Source organism: Dermacentor variabilis, chromosome 11 (assembly GCF_050947875.1).
Source record: "Dermacentor variabilis isolate Ectoservices chromosome 11, ASM5094787v1, whole genome shotgun sequence".
NCBI lineage: Eukaryota > Metazoa > Arthropoda > Arachnida > Ixodida > Ixodidae > Dermacentor > Dermacentor variabilis.
Genome location: NC_134578.1, coordinates 45,045,797 through 45,070,234, shown reverse-complemented (window position 1 = coordinate 45,070,234; position 24,438 = coordinate 45,045,797). Strand labels below are relative to the sequence as shown.

At 44.8% G+C, this 24,438-nt stretch overlaps 1 protein-coding gene across 4 annotated transcripts in view; it reads left to right on the top strand.

The window, feature by feature from the left end:
• Positions 1–24,438, top strand: part of Syt1 (Synaptotagmin 1) — a 180,758-nt gene that overhangs the window by 147,705 nt on the left and 8,615 nt on the right. For all 4 annotated transcript variants that reach the window (XM_075674274.1, XM_075674273.1, XM_075674272.1 and 1 more), the window contains exons 7-9: positions 20,250–20,367; positions 22,451–22,584; positions 23,740–23,941. In XM_075674274.1, coding sequence (XP_075530389.1) covers positions 20,250–20,367; positions 22,451–22,584; positions 23,740–23,931 — 444 coding nt within the window. In that variant the 3' untranslated portion in view covers positions 23,932–23,941. The remainder of the gene's footprint in view (positions 1–20,249; positions 20,368–22,450; positions 22,585–23,739; positions 23,942–24,438) is intronic.

The following is a 24,438-nucleotide window of genomic DNA, read 5'->3' as shown; positions in this document are numbered from 1 at the left end:
TTTATTGTTCTCCGGGAGGTGTTTCGACACTCACCGAGTGTAGAGAAACGTACCGGGTGCTTTAATTGTCAGCACATCTTACAAAGTTTTCAAGCATTAAATATAGACGCATCAGTAAACTCTTCCGGCACCGTTTCCCCACCAACTCTCACGGCTTAGCCCCGTGGCGGAGCCAGAAATACGTCATCAGTACGCATTTCGGCCAGTGCAATCGATGGCCACTTTGTCAAATATGTGCTGGGGACTCTACGGGAACATTCCATGTGGCAGACGCGCTACCAGACAGGTAAAACGAAATGGAACGGTCTGGTAAAGTACATTTCCGAAAGTCGAAGTCGCAACCCTGGTACAGTACGGTTGGCACATTCCTTTCCCTTTTTGCTTCTGCATGAAACGTTGTACTGCAAGACGCACGTGCGAGCAGCCTGTCATTCTGCATGCGTGAAGATTTGTTGTGGGCACCTCGCTGTGTCTGCACCTCTTGGACAGCTTGGGCATGAGCCTGCTGCACGATGTTCCGAATGCTGCATCCCCACCGTTTCCTGATCGATAGCCGCCCTTTGTCGACTTTTCGTTCACTTCATTTTTTTTCTTTACTTTTTCCCTCTCCCCACGTTCTGTGTCTCTCGGTGTTAGAGGTACTACTGTGGCTACGCTGCTACGCCGCAATGTTGTAGCGGCACCAGATGCACAAGGTGTCCTGTCAGCACCTTGTCCTGTATTTTTTTCCCCCGAGTTTGTCTCGCGTAGGATGCGAGGGACAGACGGAACAGAGAACATTGTGTCGTGTGTGTATGTCATCAGCGGCAGCGAAAGGGGCTCTGTGTCACTTTCCACATTTAAGGCTTTCGGGCACTTGGGCAATGTGTAAGACTTTGCCATGATGTGCTGTAAAATTTCCAAAAGACGTCTGGACTGTTTCGATGCAGCTTATGTCATACGCAAAGCGAGAGACTTAAAGCGTGCTTTCGAATGTGCAACTCTGCAACAAGGTAACATCCTGTTCAGTGCAAGGCAATTTTGTGAGCATGGGACTGTCAATTAATCTTTGGCGTAAAGGCACATGTGTACGCAGACATTACGAAGTAACAAATTCGTATTGAGCTTTCTCTATACTGTCCTACGCTTAACTGGCACATCTTTCCATGTTCGAAGTTATCCGTATATAGCGAGTGGCTACCATTTTTATATTTCAAACAAAAAAGCTTCCTTCTAGCAAATGTTTCTTCCTTTTAGGTGCCTAATGTCTTACATATATATAGTAGAAACAGCTTGGTCTGAGTTCGTAATTATTAATAAACGCCTCATGGAAGCCTAGACGATGCCACACAGCCCCTTTTGCTCAGCGTCAACAGTAGAAGTTGATGTGGTGCGTTGGTTAGGCATAATTGACTGCAGCAATGAAACAAACCACCACAGACTCACCGTTGCACTTGAGTAGCGTCGAGTTTTGTCACCGTAGTCTACACTTAGATGACGCCCCCCTGTACGAACACATGACCTTTCACAACACCATGTAGAAGTAGGCTGTTTAGCTCTACTTGTATAGAGCTTGTTGTTTTTGTTGTTGTTGTAGCGTACCAAGCGCTCCGACATGACCTAGTCACGTGACCACTTTCACTCCACGCCAATCCAGACCATGAAGCCCATTGCACTGCTTTTCTTTGTAAATTATTTAATTATAAGTTCTCCTTTCATGTGCGCACGCGCAATGGCGTTCAACTACGTTCTACAGAAACAAGCAAGAACATGAGCTAGAATGTCTGAACTGCATTAGGCCTACTGTGAATTACTGCAGCTCTATGGCTGAACGTTTGCAATACAACAGTCGCCTAGCCTGCTGTGATCGAAAACCAAACACACTGTGAGATTTTAATATCTATTACAAAAGGCGAAGCCTTCTGAGGCTGAAAAAAAAGGCTTGTTTATAAAGTTAGGCCATTCCGGAAGAATAACCTTGTGCCCAAGCTCGTACTCAAAATACTTCTGCCTCAAAATTTTGCTTCAAGCTCACATTTAGGTCACAAATCGTATGAGTACATCATTGAAGGAGATAAATTTTTGCAAAAATGTTCTCGCTTTCGTGGAAATTTAGGATCGAAAAGATTCTTCTCCGTTTGTAAGCTTATTTATAGTGGACTATCTTTTTTCGATTGTTTGAACGTTCTTCAGTTCCTCAAAACCCTTTGTCGTCATAGGATTGGCTTTATGCATAATCTTTGAGGTAAACATTTTATCTATTTGCCACGAGATACTGATTTTCCAAAATATTTCTCGTATAAAACATTACCATTCTCTCTTCCTAAATATTATGACAACGACCTAGCGCATGCGCTCAGTAAGTTTGTTCGCGAACTCATCTTTGTTCTTGCACTCAGTCCATAAAGCTTCAAAAAGAAACAGTTGTGCCAAGGTGAAGCTTTGATGTATTTTTTTGTGGGCTGAAGAAGGCAGTGACGGCTTCTTTTTCGCTGGCACAAAATGTTGCTAAATTTATTTGACTTCTTCGAATGCATTATCGCTAGCTTTATCTAATATCTTGACGAGTATTTACTAAATACTTGAAAGGGAGATTTGGATGCTAGTATACCGATCAGCCTCCAGTTTGTGTGTTAAACTGCAAATGGTTCGATGAATTTGCACACTGTAAGAAGGAACCAAGAGTATTAGCACGACACGGAACGCGGCGGGAAGTAATTGTAGATTTCACAAGAGCGTGTACAAGAATTACAGTCACGATAATGCTGGACGTGCTGCATTATGCACTGCCTTTGGTCGGTATGAACCGAACTGCATAAATGACAACCCCCTTCCAGTTGTCAGTAACAGCTTTGCGGTGCTCGGACATGTTTTCTAGTGCGTAACGAGTTTTTTAGAAGGAAATCTTCGACTGCCTTTCGGTAGCTTTTTGAATTCCAGAACGAAAGTATATGTTCGTATATGCCAGTGAAGGTGGCACATCCTATATTTCTGTAAATGGTCGAGCCTTGCAGCTCAAGCAACCTGGCTGCCTCTGTGGGCTCTGGTTTTGTGTGGCGGCGCATGCGTTGTGCTGGCCGTGAGTGTGAAGTGGTGGTCATATGTGGAGCATTCTTTTTTTTCTACCCCTTATTTCCGTTCAGTTTCGTTTGGTACATCCCTGGCATAACGACCAGCGGAACAAGCAGCATGACCTGTTTGTTGACCTGTGCTGGCAGCGAATGTCCCAAAACCACGAGCAGTGTTTCGTTCGGCACGAAACGAGTCCAGTACGAGGCAGGGCACCACGCCTGCCGCAATCTCTCACGGGTCTGTCTGTGGCTGTGTTTCCTCCCATGGCACAAGAGAGGCACCCGTCTTCACCGAATGCGACGGTCGCGCCACGTTAACAATGCAGGCAATGTAGGATTGCTAAGCTTTCACTGTGAGGGTTTATGTTGTCTTCAGCAACGAATGTCATTAACAATGCCTATGTATGTTTATATTCCGCGTTTCGCAGAAAACATCACCTTCACCCTACTTCGGCGCAACTTAGCGGTGCACTCGTTAAAGAATCTTTCTTTTTGTCGTCACAGTTATGTATCTCACGAATGTGAAATTTTCGTGATAAAGTTCAGAATAGCGAAGAGCTAGCTGAGCACAACAATTATTACAACAACTTGCATCATTCCAGTGAAACTTTAAGCTTCAAATCTATGTTTAGAATTTACTGAATTTGTGTCGTCAATCGGACTTTGATTCCTTTCGGGATTTGATGTTCTACATCACATAAACTTATCAATCAATAATATATATGGCTTATCTATATTATATGTAACGAACTACAACCATGTTAACGTTTTTCATGTAGAATGTCACCATGTTTACAGCATCATAACACTTGTTCTCCTGGCAAACGTTTGCTGTACAAACTCACGTAGACAACTTCCGCAGAGTTATATTTGAGACTTCAACATCCGCAAAGAGCACACTTGCATTGTTGCTTATTTCTCATACTTCAATATGCAAACATCATACACTTTCAGTAAACGCAGCAGGGGGCACATTTAACTTTCAGCATATGACATTTTACAAATATCAGATGGAGTTGTGAACTCACCTTCGAGTCATTGCACGAACGTGTTAATATATTTTCTAACAGCACTCAACTATGGTCACGCACGCTACATTACCCCATAACCAGCAGCAGCAGAAGCTGCTCATTACATTGTGGACATAAAAACACTTGAAAAGCATGTGGTCGGCAGCATTCAATACATTCCATGTGTTGCACGTCATACCCGATTAAAAGATTGTGACCACAGGCATCACACATGTTGAATTTTAAGTCTTGTAATCCGACTTAAAACTACTTTAATACCTGTGTCATTAATTCACTATTTCACGACAGCTGTCACATTGATTGTACTAAAATGAATGCTTTATTGTTTTCGCAAAACATTAAATTGCTGTGATTGATATTATTACGCGATTTCATCGGCTCAATACTTTCATTGCAGAGAGTCATATCGATTAGCTGCAATCGCTTTTTTATTACCTAGCATTGTACAACCGGTATTAGATTGATATCTTTTTACTGAGCTGTATAACGATGACATTTCAGTCATATTTCAGTCAACATATCTCTCGGTACATTAAAAGTGTTTTTGTCACAACAATTTCTTTTGAGCAGTACGAGCGTGGACTTAGGCCTCGGGTTTTGAAGAGAAGTCATACTTCGGCCAGCGAGCCTGAGGTCATGCGTAAGATCCAGTGGAAATCAATCGTGTGATACAATTAGAAATCAATTCAAATCAACATTTGCCTGTAACATTTCTTCCGAATAAATGATTGCCGAATTTGAGAAGCGAACCTTCTTCAAAGCTTGCAATTCCAATGCGTCAACGAATACTTTCTTAAATATTTTTTTCCTGTTCTAAACTGCTTGTTTACAAAGCGATTATAGCACAGTTGTATAGTATCACTGTGCAGCTGCTTACGATAGTCGCCGCTCGTGCTGCAAAATAGAATATGTGGAACATCTCGCGTCCACTGACCCGTCTGGAGTGCCTACTTATAAACACACTAGATTAGAATAGCTGTAAGACGTTTTTCTAAACGTCGATACTGATAACAGAAAAAATATGCACATACACATAAAGGGCGTCTACTTGTATGTGTTCTATCTGCATTTATTTGCTCTGGCTTGTTACTTTCCCAATATGAGCTCCTGCTCGGAAAAAAATTTAACTGAAGCCATATTCGTCAACACCATAAACAATCGGCGAGCAAACTATCGACATCTAAATAACCCCTTGAACACCCTGCTTTCTTTTTCACATATCTTTTTTCTTCCTGAAGCTTTCTTCTTTTACGCCTCTACTTTTTTTAAATTCACGCTACGTTCCCAGTATTCTTTTTTCATGTCCTCTTTTTCGTACATGGTCTGCTCGCCGCTCCTCCGTGTCGCATCGCAAAAAAAACTTCTATCTCTTTGAAACCCCCTTTCTCTCTTTGGGATCATGGCCCACCTGCTCCCTCCCAAACCTGCTGCGGAACGCACGGCTGCCCGTAAGTATTGCCGCCCGCCGCCGCCATGCGGCGGTGACGTCGCCCCGTTGTTTTCCCTCTATCTCTCTATTACCCACCTCCCCCGCCTCCGCGCCTGCGCAGTGCATGTCCTATTTCTGGCTTGCACCCGTACTCTCTTTCTCTCTCATATACATTGTGATTCTCTCTCCTCACCTTATTTTTGGATCCGGAAGTACTTCCCTTGCCCTCATTGCTTACCATGTTCACGCTCCTGCAGCAGAGCTGGTGGTGCCTCCTGGAACGTGGCTTCTCCGCCTGACCCTCTACGGCGTGCTCCCGTTACGGGGCCTCTGTCCCGCTTACACTCATCACGTGTATCTTTATCACCGCCACCATCTCACCAAATCTCACTTGCGTGGTGGTGACCGTGTGTTTGTGCCTTGGTGATCCGTTACCGCACGTCTGTTTCTGGATTATTGTTCTTAACTAACGCGTAACGGTGCTCGCGGTGTAATTTGCAGTGGCACTTTTCACGCTTGATATTGTCGCAATGACAGAAACTCGGTAACCTAGAGCTCTCGTCAACATGAATGCTAAACAGGATGGTCTATCAACTTTTTCTTCCTGTGTTCTCTTAAAACGCCGATATATGTCATTATCGTCGCGCAGACGCCTCAATATCTACTAAGCAATGTCTTCTCATCGTACGCATTCTCTTTTATTCTCTATTTCCAACGGGGGATGACCACCATTTGCTAAATATTTGCTACAATATGTATATGTTGAGCTTATTGCAATTAATTTGTAATGAAACTTACTAGCTCTCGTCAAAATTTCATTGCTGCTTATTTGACCCTTGCGTAGCACTTCTAGGAATGCAAACATGAAAGATATTCACAGTAAGGTTGAGACGTGAAGTAATCAACAGTATTCAAATCGGGGCTGTCTCAGGCTTGAGCCAGTTCGGCATGGAGCCTCGTCTGGATCAGAGCGAGGGCATACCACCTTGTCGAAACATGGGCTCCAGCGTCGAAGAAAAACCCTTGTCAAAACGCTGACTCAAGCCTGAGTCATATCTGGTTATCCCTGGTTATACCTGCTTATCCCTAGTTCGAATACAGTTCATCGCGTCTAGAGAATGGACTTTATGGTCCTGCGCCACGCTGCAGTCTCTGTGACCACCTTATGCATTCAGCCCCTTTGTTCCTTGCGGCATTAAAACCCATTGCTGAACAAAGCGTATATGAGAAACAATTTCTCGTACTGTCCGCCACAATAGCTTATCTAGGTTTCTGATAGCAAGTGACACTTTAGAAAAACTGAGACGGAGAAGTGCTGACACCCAAGCCCGCTCTTGATAACACGGGAAACTTTCTTTGCTTCTCTTGATAAGACTCAACTCCCTGCACATAACGTTGAGGTTGCGAAACTTGCACCGACGTGCCTCCTTATTACGTGTCATAGCCTCCTGTATTATTTTAATGCGTGCCCGTAGAAGATGTCAAACTTAAGCATCCCTTAAAGTGATGCCCACTTTCCTAGTACTTGGTACCAGTTGATTGGTCATGATTAAGGTCACGTTAACTTGCTTTCATCGCACGTTATGCGGATGCAAAGGAGCGGGCATGGAGAGGCAGCAATAGCACTCCGCTAATGTCTCCCATTCTCTAGAATCGATTAGTATAAATGACTGGGAACTTGATGCGCCGCAGTGGATTCATAATTTCGCACGGGCTCAATTTGAGAATGCAACGCACGCTTCACCGTGAAGACTTTGCTTGACAGCGAAACTGGCGTTCATTCTGCCGTAATACAACAGTTATTACACGAACACGAATAGACAAAAGAACAGCAACCAAGAGTCAGCGCCGAGGAGGCAAGCTGAGTGGAGGGAGGGGGGGTTGAGGGGGCATATTCTGTAAGTGTCCATGGAGGGACATGATGTCCATTTCGGCTTCTGCTGAAGTTCTGATTGGCTGGGCCGAGGTACGCGTTAGAAGGATACAGGCACCCCCAGCCAACCAGCACACCAGCAGCAGATGAAATGTACATATGCACTAGGTGAACACTTGCAGAATACCCCCCTCATCTCAGTTGATTGATGATGTTTCGGGCATGGGCTGGGCATAAATAATATTGTCTGCGACCTTTATTCGACCTCCAGCTCGGGAAGAAAAAGTGGTCAGTGGCGCCTATTCTACTACGCCTTTTCATGCTTCTTTGTCAATCAAGAAAAAAACCCAAATGTTTATTCGCTATATTGTTCAAGCGAATTGTAGCAATTGCATCAGGGCTGCAATTTCCCTAATTGACTGTAACTCGATCTGCACCGCCTCCTTGCACTTTTTTTGTGATCACTGTGCAGTGACCTTACCCTCAGTAACGCTATACCCTCGACGACACTCGTCACCCACAACGGCACATCATTCCTGTGCATTCATCGCTCACATCGTTCACACGCACACACCCCAAAGCAGTATTCTCTGCAGGTTGCCGTCAGAATTCTTTGTTGGAGCCCAGAAAGACCTTTGCTCCAGACGCAGCTTGAGATCCCTGTGGAATCTAACGGTGCAGCTTGCGCGCCCAGCGTACATTTGACATTCCGTTCGTTGTATCCTTGTGCCGTCATCGACTTCACCGCTCCACGGCCAGTGTCTCTGATTGGTTTGCGCATCGAGAGCATGGATTTGAGTTTTATGCTCGCCCCTTCGGAGACTTGACTGTCATCGTTTTTGAACTTCAGCTCGCCGTATCTAAGTTTTAGTGGCGCTAACACGCAGCTTCCCGTGACGCAACCACGTGTTATCGCAACATAAACTCATGAACACGAGAACGCAGGCAGCGCTCAAAGGCAGCACGAAGCCACAGTCCTTTGTCTTGTCTTTGAGTGCTGTTGTTTTGTGATGACGGACCTGAAAGTTGCGACAGTCTATTTACCTGTGAAACGCCATGTATGCGGTCGATATTATGAAAATGCTGTAGTGCGGCCGCGTGAAATCACGACCTCTGGTTTCTCATATGTTTTTATCTTCAAGTACAAGGATGCCTTTCAGAACGTGCGAGAGTTCGCAACAATCACAAGCAGTAATTTTACGCGTATATGCAGTTGAGCGTCACCGTACAGCCTGAGTTCGTGCTTCGCGTTCGAAATCCTTGGCCCATTTCCTGAACTTGTGCTTACGAGCGCTGAAACACATGTGTGTCTTGGCCGAAATTGATGATTCGTTCTTGTTCGAAATGCAGCGCACTTCTTGGTGCATGCACAGATGCTGCACCCCACAAACATGTGTTCGTCCATACGTCAACAAGGGCACTGGATTGAGAACGGTAATTACAAACCAACTCCTCGGCAACTACATTCCTTCGTCCATCCGTTCCCGAAAATCGTCAGCTGCAGTGTGCCGCCGAGCCAAGCCTCGTAATGCCAAACGCGCGTCGTTCGTAGAGGGTTCAGGGAGGTCAGAACTCCCGGACAATGCGCAGAAATATGCACAATGATCGAAGAAAATGATATTTTCGTCCATTATGGCGTCAAGCTACCGTGAAGAAGTCAGGGAAGATCTTGCTTTCCGAAAACATTAGGCAACTACGATATGGCCCTAGTGCGTCTGTCCGGAGTAGCCTTCTAATGTGGCAGGGTCTCGTTGCACCCTACGCAGTTAAGATATTCTCATTAAAACATTTGCATTGTTCCTTTAGAGAGATGTAACCCCAGTGAAATGCTATGCATAGCATTCACGAGAGTCACACAACCTATGTTCCTTTAGTGAGCACACTTACTGTACTGTGAACTTTATAACGGCTGCTTGCAGTGGGGCGGAGTTCAAACAGACACTGGTTTTCGGACCTTGTTCTTTTGGATTGATTTGTTGTACGTTTGTCCGATATGCAAGTGGTCAGGGCTACAGATTGTCGTACCTCTCCTGAACGAAACACGCTTGGTGCTGCCAGAAGTTTATTTTCCACAGGGCGCGCTGTGAGATACACCGAATGCCACCTTGAGCTCCGTGCAGACTCGACACCGCAGCGATTGGTGTCGGGTCTCTCTACCTAATTTAAGAGCACGATCTCTCCGAAGTAGCTCATGTGATATGGAAGTACCACCGTGATGAGAGTAATGTATCCGTTGTTCTGGCCTCTTATATAAACGAGAAACCTGGCCAGCGTCGCTTGACGTAATTTCGAAATGCCTGGCCTTCAGTGTACGCCGGGATGGCCTCCAGTGTGTGTCGCAAGCTAGATTGCAAAAGTTGGATAAGCCAGGATCAGCTTACCTCCGTCGTTTTTTCCTGAAGCTTGTCTTTCGAACTCAAGGGCCCAGTACTTGCGATTTTTTTTAACGTGATACCGAGGGATTCACGACCTAATAAGTGCAACATATGCGTTCTGTAGTTATTAACGGAGTTATTCGGTGTAACGTCTTCAAGATGGCGCTTGACGAATAAGGTACGACGTTTAGGGGAGAGCTCACTACTGCTCTCGACAACCTGTCGTTCCTTCACCAGTGCCAAAAGCGCGATTCGTGATAATTTTCTTTTTGCTTTTGTTATTTGCGCCATGGCTCCGTGGAATAAACCCGCCGCCTCACACATGGCAGAAGAACGCCACGGCCACTTAGACACCTAGGCGGTTTCTATATGCCTGACGTCGTGGTTTGCAGCGAAGCGGAAGCACGCAAAGAGCAAGTTTGCTAGGACACTTCCGCCGTCGCATGGAATGACGATTTATGGCGATGGTGTGCTGGCCGCGGAGGTCGTTATTCTTGTCCGAAATGGCCACGACGCGCTCACGCTGGCACCTTCTTTGCACGCAAAGGGCGGGCAACGCTACCATTAGACCAGACCGCTGCACATAAAGGACATGCTTGCTCAGCGTTTAACGCTCGCTACAGCGAACATTAATGAAAACACTAAACGCAAATGCGATGGTTGCACAGGCCTGACACTGTTACAGTGCGTTCCACGCAAGAAGCCCGCCGCTTAGTTGCGGCATCTTGGGCGCGATTCTTTTAAGCATTCGTGTTGGCGGGTCGCACGGCACCGAGGCTCATGCATTAAAGACGTCGCGACATTCTGCTGTTGTCACTTATGTTGCAAGCCACTGTGGGGCGACAGGCGATTGGAATTAGGGTCCCCCTCCTGTGTGTGCTCACGTTTTCGACCTTCGTTTGTCATGGTGTGAACTTGTTGGCGCAGCTAACTATGCGATACGTGCGAGGCACCAATTAGAAGTTCAGATATATTTTTTAAAGGTCTTTATGGAAAAAATAACGAGCTTGCAATGTACGAGAGATAAAGACTCAGGATGTCCAAGTGGTTGAGTGGGAGGGACTTCAAAATTTTGATGCCCCTTTGAGGTGCCGCATATCCGAGGTGTGAGTGTTTGTTGGCTTCTCATGATATGACCAATAAAAATCGGGCCCCTTGGTTAACCCCCTTTCTTCTCGTTTATATCCGAGGAGGTGATACTAAACACATCGCTCTCGAAAGGAGTCAGCATAGATAGTTTCATTCCTGACGTGAAGCCAAAATTGCGACTTCTCAATTCGTCCCACAAATGCTATACTGGCGGCGCATTTGGGATTTCATCTTTCTCCATCACATTCCTGTCTTGAAGCTTCATCCAAAACGATTAGATATTCTTTTATTACCGATTCCTTAGAATGCGCCGTTAAACTCGTTGGTAGTTGCTGTTTCTTAAGCTTCCAAGAATGCTAGGTTTACTCAAAGCTTCCTCTTTATAGCTGACGAAGAGTTGCGACATTGAGCGCTGTCCGTGGTTGTTTTCACGAGAACATTCGGTAAAGAAAAGCGCCTTTCTGTCGTGACGATAGGATCGCCCTTGTTTGTTCACAAACACATCGCTTGACGGCTGCGATGTTTTCTGCAAGTCGTCAAGGTTACTCGTGAGCCAAGGCTTTCGAAAACCAAGAATTTGGACGGAATACAGGGACCAACGTAAAAGCAAAATTGTGGCGCCTGCACACTTCTGTGTACTGTAAAGAGACACGGAAACCAAACACAAGCGCTTACTGCCTATTTCTGCGTCAGTACAAGCGTCTAGACGTGCGCTACCACAACAACGATGTCTAATGAACCAGGCTACTATTTATCTCGGCGAATCAAAACATAAACACTCGGTGGTCACGCTCTTTCGAGTCTACTGGCGATGTAACTGCGGCAACCAAACTTTGGCTTCGGCTCCAACTCACTGGAACAAAGCATTGCTAACATGAGGATCAGGGTACAAATGGTGACTACTCGATGAGCGAGAAGGCTAAGGGAATCCAAAAAATTCCATTTTTGTTAACTACAACAGTGTGAAGAAAGCACATAATGAAGCTAAAAATAGCCGTAGGCGAAATTATATGTTGAGTTTAGTGGAAATCGGAAATTATAGTTCAAGTGAAATAGCAAGAGAAGTGGAAATTAAAGTGAACGAACAGGTAACTTGCTGCAGGTCGGTGCCTAACTGACATCTTCCACAATGCGCGTGCAGGGATTTACAAACTTAATCTACCGCGGCGTCGATCATGAGGAGTGTATTTGTGTATGTTCAAAAGATTAGCCCTAGGATTGTTAGCCAGCGTTCCTCGCGACCACTGCGGTGGGGAGGCTGTTCTACAACCAGCGATAGTGCCAGTGCATGTGCGTTCCTGCATGTGCATGTACGCCCGCGCTGGAATAGAGCTGACGCGGCCGAGGATGAAATCAAAGGTCTCGTGCGAAATCAATAGCTGTCAATCTCCCGCGAAGGGCAACCTCGACAGTCATGCTTATGACACTACTTGCTGACGTCAGGCATAGGCGAAAAATGTTGCGAAACAAGGATTTATGTCGTTAATTATTCAGCAGAGTGAAAGCGAAAGGTCGGCTATAAGTGGTGGACTGTGCAGAGATGGAGACCTTGGTTACTTCCTTTCTCCTTGTTCCAACAGTGGCCATAAAACGTAAATTTTTCTTTGTCAGTAAATATTACGAATTATTCCGACCAAGTAGGGCCGTGCTCACGCTCGACCAAAATAGGTTACTCCTGCACACGAAATTATTAGGATGTTTTTATAGGCACCAGGGAAAAAAAGATTTTGCTTAGAAATTGCATAAGAAGGGTACGTGCGCAAATCGATAAATAACTGGAAATAGGACTCCAAAAGATGTTTTAGCTTTCCATCGATTCGAAATACAAAAAAAGGGTTTAATTTTTTGAACCATGAAGCAACTGTGAAAAATTTAACGTCGTTTATACTAATCGAATACATGCAGTTTAAATTTGTCACTAATAGTGCTTGCTAAACGCTCCTAAAAAACCACGCTTGTCCTCGTGGGGAAATTAAGCTGTTGATGAAAAGCCGTTGGGTCAGGCAAAAGTATGTTTAAAAGGCTGTGTCATCAACCAACTCAAAGCAAAAAAAATGTATTTCTTACGCTTCGCGTTCTATACCTGACCCATGCACACAGTACTCACAATGGTTTCACATGGGCTTTTGTGAACAAGGGTTCTGTAGGGCACCCATTCTGTACGGAACCACTGTAAGCAGTTCCCCACGGAACTTCATGGTTGTTGTGAACAAGGGTTCCAATGATTTCATTGTTCTGACGTTATCAGTGACCCAACCTTTCAATCAGGGGCGCATGGTACTCCTCAGCTATAGTGATGGAATAACATTGTCAGAATCTCAGAATCGGCTCGTGGCACACATCCCCCGGATTCGGCCCGACTCTGCAAACTACAATAAAGCCCTCGTGAGGATACATGTCTTGAACTGGCACCGAGATCAGTCCATCTTGGCGCCTTCGATTACGTTGTCTCAGGGATCGGCCGGCTTCCTTTTTCGTCGGCACCAACAACAAAGACCAATGAATGTCGTGTATAGCACTATCGATCGCATTAAAGGTAAATGCGAGAGTGATATTCCTGGCCAATGCTTCGGCACACGGGTGGTCGTGGTTCGCCTCACGTGTCGACAAAGGTCAAGACCCTCTGATGGCGTTAAGACATTGCCGGGATGCAGGACTTGATAGCAGTGGCATGTTACTGCTGTTGTTAGGCACGAAGCACTATGTGTCGCCAGCTTCGAAAAATGGGGGGTAGTCCTGTAAACACCGAGCCAATCTACGCCGTCCTTTTATAGTAAGCTCCGGGTGTGATGACTCACATGGGAAGGAGATGAATTAATTTTGCGTCAGCCCGAGGCAATAAATGCGAGCTTCTGTGAACAAAAGGGCTAATGGTAGCCGACAGTTCCTCATTTTCGTATTTTTATACATTCGAGCGTCCACTGTATATTAAAAGCACCGTGGGAGTTCCCAAGACTGGGCGTCTAGAACTCGTTAGGTTTATGCGTGAAAGCGTTTTATAGCTATGCAGACAATGTAGCCAAGATGTATTATGTGGTCGGGATGTCTGATAGTGCACAGCCACCTTAAGCAGTCAAAGGCTTTAGAGTTCATTAAGCTGGCGACGGTGTTTTCGCTACATAAAAGACTAACTTCCAGGGTCATGAGTCCTTTGCTGTCGAGCGGTTTTGTGCTGTTGAAAAGCCCGTGTTTTGCTTTTCGGAACCTTCGTGAACGATTTTTTTTCCGCAACGTCGTTAACAACCAGGCCCTAGCTGTAACCTGTTTAAAGCTTCAAGGCAAGCTGGAAGGTTGTCAGAGTAATGCGCGACAATTTTCAGTGCTAAATGGAGTTTGCAGATGAACTCAGGACATGAAAGGCGCCAGAAAGCTTTTTTGCCCAACCAACATCATAGTACGCTACATGGAGAAAGCTGCATGACCTCAGTTTAAATCTGAAACACCAAATCCACTCAGGTAAATTGAAAGATCCTTAACTCCCACGCGCAGCTCTGCCTTAGAAGTTAGTGTTACTCAACTAAACCTGATTGAGCCAAACAAAAGGTGACTCCTGTGTAAAGCGCACTGGAAAGAAGGGTTAAACAGCTGAAGAAAGGAAAGACAGCTCGGAGTGTTTTGGTGCCAGCTTCTTTGCCTTTCAACCTTCCTATAATCAGCACAGACATCCTTCCCTGATTTTTTTACCACGTGTGTAAAAGCAAGTAGGAGGCTTTCCCTGAGGTGAAGTTTCGTTCGCGCACTCGTTTTGAAAAAAAAAAAGCTTCGTCGTAGTAGCAAACTGGTGGCGACAAGTCCCTTTTCTTATATACATTGTGTGCTACGCAAAATAAGAAAGCGTGTTTCATCAAATTATGGGGATTTACGTGTCAAAACCACTTTCTGTTTATGAGGCACGCCGTAGTGGAGGGCTCCGGAAATTTCGACCACCTGGAGTTCTTTAACGTGCACCTAAATTTAAGTACACGGGTGTTTTTGGCATTTCCCCGCCATCGAAATGCGGCCGCCATGGCCGGAATTCGATCCCGCGACCTCGTGCTCAGCAGCCCAACACCATAGCTACTGAGCAACCATGGCGGGTAAAGCGTGTTTCATTAAAATGCTCGTATGAACTTCCCTGCATGACCGGAGGCGCCTGCCTCAATGTCCAGCCACGGAACATCAGCAGCCAGCCATAAGCCTAACTGAGGGCAACTAATGTCCACAGGGGTTGAGAAATAAAAAAAATCGTTTGGCGCCAAGTTTAACGTTATGTATTTTCGTGCGTGTGACTTTACTGAATTTTCCTGTCGGCGAAAATTATTATGTAAAATACGAGGAACATTCCCACTGATGCATTGTGCGTTAATGTGTATGCAACGCATCAAGTGCCAAAAGCTTTTGTGCGCAGAGTCGCCAATTTCTCATACAAGACCACGTGGATGAACCACTGCGTTATGCTTTAAAAAAAATTTCGTATTATAGTATTTTACGGCTGCGAATTTTTTTTCTTGGCGTGTTTGATACCCCTATCGAGATCCTCGTTTTCAGTCTGCTTTTTTCAACTGTAGAATAGACAATGTAATTTTATCTCCCAAGTGTATATAGCATTTCGTCAAGCGCGGTAGTGGGCTAGAATTGGTTCCCGAAAATATATTCACATTATTTTTTAGTTAACATGTTTTCGGTTACGACCGTGAACAACTGTAAGTCTGCGTTTACCTTTCCAGCACTGGCAAAGGTTTAACCAGCACCATCCACATGCCTACTGCTAACTTTCCAAACCTTAACCAACTTTAGGTTACTGGTTACACTTGTTCCTTGCACCGGTGACAATTCATTTACGTTTATTTCGCAAACGTCGCTACAGTTTTTAAAGGTGACAAAAAAAATGCAGTCGCCAAGGTTAAAACGAAAATTTTCAAAACGACGTTTCGGGCCCCGTACGGATACATTGATCACAATGAAGATGTACGCGTGTGTGCGCAACATGGGCATGGGCGCGCGATGCTTACATTTTCATTGTGATCAAGGGACACGTACGGGGCCCGAAATGTTATGTTCTATTTTTAGTTTAATTTTATTCTAGGCGAGTGCCTGTATTTTTCTTTTTTTTTTTTTAGCGCCAGTATGTTTCCCCGCCAGACAAGTTTTCGTCGAACACTGGACTATGAAGTTTAGCAGAATAGTCACGACCTGGGTCAGTTCGTACATATTCTTGAGACTTAAACCAGTCAAAAGACGAAGAAGAGAGCAGAGACGTGCAGCACATAACGACTGGTGTCGTTATGTGGGCTAAAGTATATAGTTTCCATTCCTCATATTTCGAAAGTTCGCGGAGCAAGTTTTGCTTTGTCCTAACCTCTCTCTTCGTTTAGGTTTTTTGTGTGCTAAAACAGTTTTCAAGGAGCGAGCTTTGCTTGTTTACGGGAACTCTTTTTTTTTTCATTTTTTTTTGGCAGTACTTGGTAATGCTGGCTCAAATGTTCTCGGAGGCGAAAAGCTACGAATTGAAGCAGCGTCAGCAACTGCTTTTGACAAGCGGCGCAAATCTGTACTTTTCGAATGTAGCCAAGGGTTCGTCAAAACATCGTCTGGTCATGTAGCGTGTTAGAAAAAAAAACACAAAGGCGTCCCGTCACCGACTAAGTCAAAACTTATTGGACGTTTCGGAACCAATATGGTTTAAACTGAGAAGTGCGGAATCTCGGTTGAGTTTGTACGACTTCAGCATGTAGCTGCACTGTGCGAAAGAACATGGACACAGATGAAGCAAAACAGGACGAGGGCTGATTTTGAACGAGCGTTTATTACGCACACGAAAGGAAAAAGGAAAACAGTTATCACAATTGTCAAAGCGCGTACGCGCGCAAATTGCACGCACGATAGGGTTCCGGGGGCAGAAACACCGATTTTATTTTTCACCAGATTATCTTCGTCCTGTTATTACTTCAGCGGTTTGAATGATTTGTCCCACTGTGTAGCTACGTCATGAAACCACACCGTTTCCTAGTTCACAATTCTTTCCCTGCTTTTCTTGTTTAAGCGATACGTGTGCGAGCTTGTCGCCGTTGTTGCTGGAATGACAGCAAAAAAAAAAAAAGAATGAACTGCAAGCGCATCGTGTCTCTTTTGTGACGAATCGTGGAATAAAAAATATACGAAGCCCTTTGAACACAAACACCACGCGCTTAGGCAAAACTTACGGTGAACCACCAAGGCACAAACACACCTGTAAGGTAATGTGGCCCCGGAACACGCTTTTTCCGCGTTCTGTGAGCTTCTGCATACTGCATGAGCTGTCTTACAGTCCGCTTTCCACAAGCATCATTTGCACGGCGAGGATCAGTGCATGTCCTCGTAAGTCTTTCTTTCTTTCAAAACAAAAACAAAAGGAGGGTCACACAGTCGGAGTTTCCCGGAGCACCCCGGCCACAGAAGAAACCGTTCCCGTGAGAGCAAAACCAAAAAAAAAAAATCATGAGTATTAAAGAACCGACGGCGCGCATTGGTTTCACCGCAGTCGTCACTTTGTGTAGTAGCCGTCTGTGTGTGTCTGTACGTGTGTGTTTTGTGTCGTGTCGTACCGTGATGTAGTGGATGTCATCCGCCACGCCCTTTAACCTCACCTTCCGCTGTTTGGCGAGTCGTTGTCCGTCCTTAGCGAGTGTGCTTTCGTTGTGTCGTCTCTCTGCTTTGTCTGTCTGTAATTCTTGCCTTTTCTAACGGCTTGTCCTTGCCAGAACGAGTGACAAATTCGCTTCCCAAAGTGCGGCAACGGAAGCGGGAATGGTGATCTAGCTTCCGTTTGGGCCGAGACGAAAAGTATGGAGCTTACCCTCAGTTAGTGTTGCGCGTTTTATAGGCTACGGCAATTGTTGAATGGTAAGAAAATAAGCTATCCTTTTTTAAAAGAAAAATCACTGTGACAGCACGTCTTGCTCTCTAGCTTGTACTTGCCATATGTATCCACATATTCCCATCATGAAGTACTGCTGCAGAACAAAGAGACGCAAGGGTGGTCTCCTCTTACGCTCGCATTTAGCGTAACGTGAAGTTCCGTGCATGAATGTTCAGTCGGGAACACAAGCCCAGAGACCAGAGGATGGACCAAGGAAAATTAAATTTCTTCTGGCATGGCTGTCCAACGTGGATTTGTCTCGGTGCATTAAATTAGTTGAACGCGTGCATCGTAGGCTGTATCACTAGATTTCACCGTACATGCATACGCTGCAAGAAAATCTGTTCATGCCATCTATGGTCTCAAGACTTCTAGTTGGTACTGTACATGATAATATCACTGCCAGTTAGCGCATATAACCGCCTTAGTAGAATGGAGTTAAATTCAGATTCAGCTGACGTGAAACATGTTGCTTTTTACCTCACTTTACCGTGACGTAGCTAGCGCAGTAGCTACTGCATCTGAATGGCTTAACACCTGAAAGTGTTCAAAGAGAACAGAATTTCGTTGCATAGCACACTAAACCGTAGCTAGGCCTAACCTAATTGCAGCGTGTTTTTCATGAACTGGTATTGGCGCCGCTGGACGAAATCAGTTCCTTCACCAATTTGTCTTCTTTTTCCTGGATTTTTGTTCAACGATTTCACGCTGGCACCCAGTGAGGGTAACTTCCGTACATTCTCGTAACTTGAACGTGGTTCTTGCAAGGACACGCCTTGAGCACAAGTGCTTTTTGATGCATTCGTTGTACGAGTGATTCAAACACTGAGCGCGATTTTGATGTCTTTGTTTACAGCCTGACCGGAAGTCCGAGTGGTTTGTTACACATAACGGGCTTAAGCAATCAGAGAAGTGTCGGAGTGTTGACGTGCAGCGTCATTCATAGGATGCGCAATAATAGAAAGAAGTTTCAGCTTGCAAAAAAAAAAAGGATCCTTGTACTCGGAAAGCATAAATGAATGCTTGTCCATATAACTAGGGCATGATTCTCACGCATCTCAAATACTGCTCACGTATTGTAACATATGGAAATCCGTTCAAAGCAGCGTCACTAGCGCGACATCACTGTATAAATGGTGTTCAATTTGCATATTTACCTACGAGAACATTCGAAGCAATTTTCGGGCTAAAACCTTTACCGTAATCAAAGCTGGTGGCCCATCCGTCATGGCTCACGCTTACAGGCCAGAGATTGTCGCAGCTGCTATGATTTGTAGCTAGAAACAGCACTCCAGATCACGTGCTCACTTTGTCAAACCTGCAGTCATAAACGCATTAAAATAATTACGCGCAATAGTGTCATACACTGCAACGGAGTAATAATTTCTGGTTTACCTTGCGTTAAAGCAAGCTTAACCGACGTACATCACAGTCCTTGCATTTCATTGCAGGTAGGGTAGTTGTCTTAGTTCTTTCTTTGTCAGCATAAAGTGCTCTATGTTGCTGGCTTATTCTTTACTCGAGGTAAATGTACACACGCACTGCCAGCATCGTCCTAATGCTTAAGGTTTTTTTTTATGTTCGCATATTTCTCTCGTTCTTCTTCTGTCTTTATGAACCTGCGCGTAATCCATTCGTACAGCGTGCATATGTAGTACGGATAGTCAAACCATTTTTTCTTTTCTATTTTAAACCACCCAGTATAGCTCCTTATCTGCAGCGGCTCTACTGCCTTGTTTAGCACGGAGTTCTTTAGATCGATTTTGTTATCGTGGGACAAATCGGTGCATCGTTCCTCCTAAATTTCCACGGCACTTTCTAACACGTGACACTGTTCCCACGCTCTTGGTTGGGTCGCATATTGCTTTCAACTCGATCATTAAAGCTTTGCTTTTATTCGTTGACATCGTGTCTTCTGCTTTAAGCGTCTCTTTTCAAAAGTGGGCGTTTGAATTAAAGAAATAAACGAATTGCAAAATCACCGTAAATATATGCAAAGGACAATTTCTTTTTCTCGAAGTACATTTCGCGGCATGATATCGCAAATTTCAATCGTAAGGCAAGCAAGGAAACGGAGCAGCATATAAAATCACGCCATCTTAAACATTAGAATGCAACGCAGAACGTCCCAGCAAAGGTATCTTTGGGCATAGAACGACGCACGCTTTCACAGCCCATCAATATCGCAGCGTGGCTGCACCGAACGTGTTCCTGTTTGAGACAAATCCGTTAGTCAACACACTGTTGTCATTTCTAAGCGGTTACGCCGTCTGCAGGCCTAGCTACGCCGTCTGCACAGCTTGTCCTAAGCCTAGACGATCCTGAGCAAACTTTCTGCGTCAGAGTGTTTGTGTTTGACGAAGGACTTAGCGAACCTCACCGATTTCACAAGCAGTCTTATCCAAGCCGCACAGTGAAACGATTCTCTGTACTTCGACTGACAAAGGTGTTCTTTTCTTTTTCTCCCACATTCCCTTTATTTTTTTTATTTTTTCACTCGCAAAACCTTCGCTGGGGCTTAACAGGAAAACAAGTTGGGTGACATCTGCTTCTCACTCCGCTACGTTCCCACGGCCGGCAAACTGACTGTAGTTATCCTGGAAGCCAAGAACCTGAAGAAGATGGATGTTGGAGGACTCTCCGGTAAGCAGCACCCCTGTTTTACTGCGGAGGTGTTTATGACTAGGGTTCCGTGTATTTTTCATGTGTGTCAACAAATATGTGTTTGCAAAAACTCAGCTCCCGAGCTTGATGCAAAATCGCTTTACTAGATTCGTTATCAATAGGCACCATTTTCAAGATCACTAGGCTCTCAAAAAGAAGAAATTTATTGAAGAATGGTCCGACAGTTTTTGTTGTGGTGGCCTCATGTGGCGGCTCGAAGTCCTTGGACTCGGGCGGCATCTTCGGCTTGCCGGACGGCCGAAAGCAGATAATATTTTTTTTGTTTTTGCTTCCTTACGGGGGTATCAGCCAGTCATTGTTTAACGTCACGTACAAATTTCTCGTTCGGTAGGCAGAGAAATGCTTACGCATTTAATGACAGAGGTGATACAAGAATGGATGTGCGTAACTATCACCACGATGACCACCGACCAGGAAAAAAAATGAATGCATATCCAAGTTATGAGACATGTAAGCTTTGGCATACAATGAAGCGAAGGACTGTCTTACAAAGACCACCGGCTAAGGCACAGCGATCAAAGAAATGTGTGAATGTGTGTTTGCCACCAATCAAATAAATCTGTGTTTCTTCGGGAGGACCGCCGTCACCGCTGAAGAGAAAAAAATATTTGCTCATACGTTTGATCTATATTCCATGTCACTTCTACCTCGCGTGCTAAACAGCTTCACTGATAATCCACCTTCACAGCAGTGAAACGGCTCGCCAGTTTGTTTTTTTATTATTATTCGCATCGCTGGCAGCGCTTTCTTGTGCCCAGCGAAATACGTCGTGCTCGACTTCGTCAAAAGTCCTTTCACGACATGCACCACCAGACGTTAACAGTAGCGGTGATGTACGCCAGGATTTTGATTATTGTTGCAAACACAACTACGTAAGAAGAGATTTATGAAAAGAAATACTATTACCGGGGAATGAAGCCGGTTGCTCTCTACCGCCTTTGAAATTTTGAAATTCGCCCATGCTCGCAAATAATTGATAAGACGCAGTGCACCAAGCAGAAGTTGCATGCACTGAACGAGGCATAGAACGTAACAAATGGGTAAAGGGAAACATGAGACGATATGCCAACAAAAAGAAAGCCGCGAGAGCTAAATATTTGTGCAGCAATCATTTTCAAGATATAAAAAGAAAAACACAAAGCTGCGTTCGCTTATAGCAGTTTTAATTCTCGCGTGTATTAACTCATGTATACCTCTGTTTCTTGATGTCGACGGATCTTTGTCGTAGTATTTTACCGATGGGAGCCCTAAATTTCAAGCTTCAGAGCAGGCATAGGAAAAGAAGAACGCGTTGATTGCCTTTAGTAGTGTACTCTATAGATCCGTTATCAAATGAACGCATCAAACAATCCGCATAGCTTTTTCCCCCAATATGACACACTCATTTATGCAATATTCATTGGACCCATTGAAAGCAACATTTCAACCTCTCCGCAGACCCTACGCGTGAGCTTCTTTCTTTTTCATTTTTGCGCGAAGCTGGTATATTCCTTTATAGAACTAGCTGAAATAGTTAAAATATAGTGCATTTGCATTAAAATGAGCACGTTAAGTACAGAAACATGCGTCTATAATAGCGTGGTCTCCGCAAAGTAGAAATATTCAGCAGTGTGATACAACAGTAATCATTTTCCTGACATTTCAGCGCCTACAATCAACAAAGCCACAAAATATGCACTACTGTAGAATATTGGACAAATTGGCGCATTAATAACTAAAACACAGCAACTGATTCTGAATGCTGGGTTATTGGGAATGGTATTTCGGGGTTTTTTTTCTTGAAAGATTAATCTACATCTTAAAAACGGCGTTTTGGGAAAGTTGAACTGGTCAATAGCTCTTCCCACAGGGTCTCCAAACATTCTATTTAATCTGCGACCATATGGAATGAAAATGATGCCAGCATGCTTTATTCAACAAGCTTTCGCGGCATCAATGCCACTTCAGTATGAAAGACTCATTATCGGCGTTGTATTCTGACAATGACTATATAGGCGGAGTTCTTCCCTCACAATGTGTTCTGCACCGCTCCATTTTGCAGACCCGTACGTGAAGATTGCACTGATGATGAACGGCAAGAGGCTGAAGAAGAAGAAGACCAGCATCAAGAAGTGCACCCTGAACCCTTATTACAACGAGTCCTTCACTTTCGAAGTCCCGTTCGAACAAATACAGGTAAGTCCCCAGCGCCTGTCATGTTACCGTGAAACATTGGTCTGGTGCTTTAAATATCGTTTGAGATAACGTGACGTTGTGTGATTTTGTGCGCTTTAACAACCATTTAAGGCTAAATGTAAGTAAACAGAAACACCTAAAGGGTGCCCCAAAGAAGTGCTTTACACCCATTTATCTTCGTGATGCTCCGCCTAGTTATTAAATGAGCAGAAAAAGAAGCTCTTGAACCAGAAGTGCACTGGTAAATATGTAACTGATTCGGCATTCTTTATTTTACTAGTTGGCTGAACAAAGCTTTCACACAGTAATCACTTCCTTTGCTTTATATGTGCATGTAACTTTTGTAGCGATTAGCATGAATACAACACGGAACTTTCAATTGTGGTATTTAGCATCCTCAAAGCAACTCAAAAGACAGCAAGTACGCCGAATTGAAGAGCTTCGAATTAATTACGACCACATGGGGTTCTCTAGCATGCGCCCACGGCATGGCACACGATCGTTTTTGCATACCGTTCCCATCGGAATGGGACGGTCGTCGCCGGAAACGGAACGTGCAACCTCAAACTCAGTGGTACAACACCATAGCTACTAACTTCAACAATTTTAAGCCACGACAATCCGCAGAATATCTCTGTACCTGTGTAATCTGTTCGTGTTACAAATAAATAAAAATTAAGTGAAATCCATGAGTTTTACGTACGAGAATCACGATCGGTTAATGAGGCACGCCTCAGTTGGAACTCCGGAAATTTTCACCACCTGGGATCCCTTAAGGTGGGCCTCAAAGCAAAGCATGTGCACTTCAACGTGAACATCCGAATTTCGAAAGGTGCTGAGGAACATTACTTTTTTTGTATTTGTGTTGAATGTGTGCGTCTGCGTGTGTGCGTGAACGTTAGAATTGCCACTGTAGTATTTTCTTCATTCTTTGTTTCAAGCCTTTTCCTGGGCAGATGCACAAATTATGAGGACCATTTGGTGCCGTACAACAGGCACCACCATCTTTTCCAACATGCGTACTAATCAAAAAGCCAGTGTGAAACAGTAAATGAAATGAATCAAAGTAGTCGCTTCTGCTGAATTTCCCTTTACCGCAAAGCATTTCGGTGACTTCCTCCTTCTCCGTGTCCCCGCCCCCCACCCTGAGTGCAGAAGGTGCAGTTGGTTGTCACGGTGGTCGACTACGACCGCATCGGGACGTCGGAACCCATCGGGAAGGTTGTGCTGGGCTGCAACGCTACGGGCACCGAGCTACGTCACTGGATGGACATGCTGGCCTCTCCACGCCGACCCATCGCGCAGTGGCACTCGCTCAAGGAGCCCACGGACGGACAGGACAACTGAGCCAATGCAGGTGCGACTGGGTAACACGGACTGGGCGAGACCAGCTTGTGTAGCAACTGGTTCTGACGTCAAAGTAATAATAATAATATTTGGGGTTTTACGTGCCAAAACCACTTTCTGATTATGAGGCACGCCGTAGTGGAGGACTCCGGAAATTTTGACCACCTGGGGTTCTTTAACGTGCACCTAAATCTAAGTACGCGGGTGTTTTCGCATTTTCGCTCCCATCGAAATGCGGCCGCCGTGGCCGGGATTCGATCCCGCGACCTCGTGCTCAGCAGCCCAACACCATGGCCACTGAGGACGTCAAAGTCGCCACACTGGTACCCTACTGTCGTTTAAAAGCGACTGCAGTGTGGGGAAGCCTAAGGATAGAAGGTCATGTATGAGCTGTCCAACTCGAGCACAATTTGCATAGGTGCGCCAGTAAAAGGAAAGGTTTATTGTACACATAACTTCTGCCGAAAGTAAATAGAAAGAAACAGTTTGTGCTTCACAAACAGACGC